General features: G+C 38.7%; 1 protein-coding gene across 1 annotated transcript in view; it reads left to right on the plus strand.

Annotated features, from left to right (window-relative positions):
• Nucleotides 1–1,268: 1,268 nt before the first annotated feature.
• Nucleotides 1,269–4,546, plus strand: part of iqgap1 (IQ motif containing GTPase activating protein 1) — a 45,156-nt gene continuing 41,878 nt past the window's right edge. Inside the window, exon 1 of the mRNA XM_035682466.1 lies at nt 1,269–1,529. Coding sequence (XP_035538359.1) covers nt 1,484–1,529 — 46 coding nt within the window. The 5' untranslated portion in view covers nt 1,269–1,483. The remainder of the gene's footprint in view (nt 1,530–4,546) is intronic.

The raw sequence follows: 4,546 nt of genomic DNA on the forward strand, positions 1-4,546 counted from the left end.
TAACTGTAGGATGTAGTGTTTTTGGAGTTTGACCCATAAAAGGGACAAAACATTAGATTATCTCTGCTTCTGCAACAGGGGTCTCAAACGCTAGTTGGCTTAAGACCACTGGTGGTATTGTCATCCAATGGGAAGGACACTGTAGCTTTCAAGTACAAGAAAACAAAAACTGTTCGCAGCCAAATAACAGTGAAAGTCCCAAAATCTTCTTATCAGCTGTCTGCACTCTTTATTATTCTTATTATTATTTTGTGCCAAATTTAAAAAGAATTTAAAAAGAGAATTGTGAAAAAGTGTTTGTCTGTTTAAATTTATATGAAACAAGAAAAAAAAATCTAAAATCAAAAAATAATAAAATTAATTAATTAATTAATTAATTAATTAATTTAAAGAAATTACTTCATATGTGTTCGTTTTTAATTATATATCTTAAATATCTGTCTAAAACATTTAAATGTAAATATATTGAGTTTAAAACTAATCCAATCCAGTCCAGTCAATCAGGTTTGGCCCTGCTTTTGAACCGTGGACGCTGGCATAAAATAAAAACTGTCTTCATCAGCATGACCACAGTTAAGTAAATTAGCAGGTTTTACAGTTTTGACTAAATAATCTTCTTTAGACTTCAGTTGTACATGGTCTACAGTTAAAGAGTTATAAATCCAAAGAGAAAATAAAACAAAAGGTTTGCGAGAGGAAAGATAAAACTGAGAATATATACAAGATAAGATAAAACTGAGGTTAGAGGTGAAGAACACTGATAACCATAAGAAGTCAGGTGGTGATGTAAGGTGTGAAGAATCTTTGCTACCAAAAAAAAGAAAAGAAAATAATCCTTATGTATTTATTAATTAATTAAACCTAATAAAACCTACTCCTGCACATGATAAACTTTTATTTTTCATTGCTGCAGTTGAATTGGTTGTTTTATTATTTGTCCTTCAGGTTTGAATTGTTGATTTCAGCCTGTGAGCTCAGAAAAACTTTTTTTAAAGTACACGAATATTTCTAAATGATGCTGAACATGTTTCATTCACTGTGCTTTGGTGTATTTGGAAACAGAAACATAAATCCTGAACGCTTAAAACACCTTTAAACAATTTCCCACTCTCAGGGTCCCACTTAACGGCCCCTAAAGGCCCCCGGACCCCAGTTTTAGAAACCTGCAGCGTCTCCTGCCTGCAGCGGACAGCAGGGGTCGCTGCACCTGCAGCTGGGCCGCCTGGAGGCTGCTGAGCTCCGTTTCCTGAAACGCATACTTCAGGATTAGGAAGAACACACCCAGTGACATCAGTGAGGTTTGAAGAAGAAAAAAGTCTCAACTCAAAGTGTGCAGAGGAGGAACAAGAGGGCCGAAAGGTCCTTCCCGCTTTTCTCTCGGTTGTCAGTGTTTTTTTGCTCCGGAAAGTTTGGGAACCGAAGTGCGCAGACTGTGCGTAAACTTTTTACTGAAGCGAACCGTGGAGCGTTTCTCAAGAGGAGGATGTCAACTTCAGACGACACCGACGGGCTCCGGCCGAGATATGGCTGTAAGTGAACTCTTTTCTTCTGCTCACCTTGAGATGCCAGGCGGGCTGCTCTCTGTACAGGGGGGGCAACCAGCTGGAACACAGATGAATATAGGTTAGTAGATTGGAGTGTGATCAGATGTCGTGTTGTTCGTTCTACTCCCTGCGACAGAGAAGCAAACGTAGCAGTATGGTGCTGGACTTAGAATATGAACAGAAATGTCAGCTAAAACCTCAGATAATAAAAAAACCCCAGATGCGCGACTCCTAATACATATTAAGCCTCACTGGTTCACAAGCCTGGGAAGCCCCTGTATGGCGCATTCCTCACACCAAGACGCGCATCAGACAAACAAACACCTCTCAATAACAAAAAAAACACAGCCATTGCGTTCACCTAACTTAATCCCAGTAAGCCATACACTACACTGTCTCCAGCTGACAATCCGACTACAACAAGAAACTGAACACAGCCAACACCAAACTGCTCATCCCCACATATTATTCGTACCAAACAAAGACCACCAAAATAGAATAAGAAACAAATGTTCTCGTATAATGACCCACAAGCCACCGGTTTCACCTATACTATCTATAGTACACAAACATACAATACCTTACTACATGTAATTAACTACTATAATCAACAAAATCACAACTGAGTACTAATACCTATCAACCATCAAAACCTATCAGGCCAAAAGAAACACCATAAATTAAATACTAATCTCCACTCCAACAAAACAATTCCATTAAATTAGTACAGAAAATACCACCCCCCACTCACGAAAGTCTATGCATAACTCCACAACTCTCAAGATCAATAAGATAACATTCAAGCGTTAACATCAAATAGCAAATATACCATAACCTAGAATCTATTCGATACAACTAGATAACATTTCCACATAACATTCCATTGCAGTAAAGAAAATAGTAATAACTAAAAACCATAGTAACTATCAAAGATAAAAGTATCAAATCCCAATCATAATTCTCGCCAAACTATATATCAGTCTTATCATAAGTCCCCCCACAAAAATGAAAGAAATGGAGAAAATTTAAATCAAAACATTTTCCTTCCAAAACCATTATTAGCCCCAAAAATTGACTAGTCCAGAAGATTCACATATCTAAAACGTCATAAGGGGCGGATGGTTTGGTATTTTCATGTTGGGTGGAAGATCCAAACGGCAAAAACCCTGAGGGTGAAGTCTTATCAACACTGTGTTCCTGTTTTAAACACAAGGTGGCAATTAATCATGCATGTAAACATAACATCGGACTGGTAATTATGGCAAATGATGGGGAAAGTTTGGTGGGTAAAAGCTGTTAAAACGCAGGCCTACACATTCCGGCTCTCCACTTTCATGGCCCGAAGGCCATTATTATAAAAAAACGCGAGGAAACCAGTTTTATGATAAATTTAGGCAAAGTAACCAATTCGCTAGGGTCAGAAACATTAAAAACCCGAGGCATGACCTTGGGAAGCGGAGTTATATCACAGATAATTGAGACTATTTCCATATGGAGGTATTATTGCCTAGCCCCCCCAGAGCAGAAAGGCTGGGGATTCCCCGCTTGCCCCCCCCCTGATAACCAGAGAAAGAGGCCCGGCCCTTCGCATCCTCCAAGGGCCTGAAGCCAAAGAAAGGAAAAAGAGTTCGACTTCACAGCCAATAATTCGGCCAGGAGCCCGGTTCGGATGGTCGGTCTGCGAAAGTTGGACATCCTCACTCTTGAGAAAACGCTTCCACGGGTTTTCGCCTCAAAGTAAAAAGATATTTTTAAACGCAACAGTCATGCGCAACTTCCGGTTTCCAAACTATATCCCGGAAGCAAAAAAAACACCTGACAACCGAGAGAAAAGCGGGAAGGACCCTTATCGCCCCTCTTTGTTCCTTACCTGCTTGCCAAAACCTTTGAGTTTTGAGACTTTTATTTCTTCCCTTCAAACCCCTCACTGTATGGTACTCGGGGTGTGTTTCTTCCTAATCCTGGAAGGTATGCGTTTCCAGGGAAACGGAAGCCTCCAGCAAGCCTCAGGCGGCCCAGCCTGCAGGTGCAGCGACCCCTGCTCGATCCGCTGCAGGCCAGGAAGACGCTGCATGGTTTCTAAAACCTGGGGTCCGGGGGGCTTTTAGGTGGCCGTTAAGCTGGGAACCTGAGAGGTTGGGCAAAAAAATTGTTTTTTAAAGGGTGTTTTAGCGTTTTCAGAGATTTAATGTTTATCTGTTTTCCCAAAAATACAAACGCAAAGCCACAGTGAATGAAAAACCAATGTTAGCATTCAAAATTTTAGAAATATTTCGTGTGTCTTTAAAAAAACGTTACTTTTCCTGAGGCTTCACAGGCCTGAAATCACAATTCCAAACCTGAAGGACAAATAATAAAAACCAACCAATTTCCCAACTGCAGCAAATGAAAAAATCAAAAAGTTTATCAGTGTGGCAGCGGTAGGGTTTTATTAGGTTTTAATTAATTAATAAATACATAAGGATTATTTTCTTTTCCTTTTTTTTGGTAGCAACAGATTATCTTTTCACACCTTACATAACCACTGACTTCTTATGGTTAATCAGTGGGGTTCTTAAAACCTCTAAGCCTCAAGTTTTATCTTTTTGTATTATTTCCTCCAGTTTTATCTTTCCCTGCTCGCAACCCTTTTGTTTTTATTTTCTCTTTTGGATTTAAATAACTTCTTTAACTGTAGAACATGTACAACTGAAGGTCTAAAGAAGATTAATTTAGTCCAAAAACTGTAAAACCCTGACCTATTTACTTAAACTGGTGGTTCCATGCTGATGAAAGACAGTTTTATTTTTAATGCCCCGTCCACCGGTTCAAAAGCAGGGCAAAACCTGATCTGGATCTGGCCCTGGATTGGATTTAGTTTTTAAAACTCAATATAATTTTACCATTTAAATGGGTTTTTTAGACCAGGATTTCAAGAATTATAATTAAAAACGAACAATATGAAGTCAATTTCATTAAATTTAATTATTAATTAATTAATTTAATTAATTTATTATTTTTTG

The sequence above is a fragment of the Morone saxatilis genome, unplaced genomic scaffold (genome assembly GCF_004916995.1).
Source record: "Morone saxatilis isolate NCDOM2014 unplaced genomic scaffold, NCSU_SB_2.0 Contig11, whole genome shotgun sequence".
NCBI classification, from domain to species: domain Eukaryota; kingdom Metazoa; phylum Chordata; class Actinopteri; family Moronidae; genus Morone; species Morone saxatilis.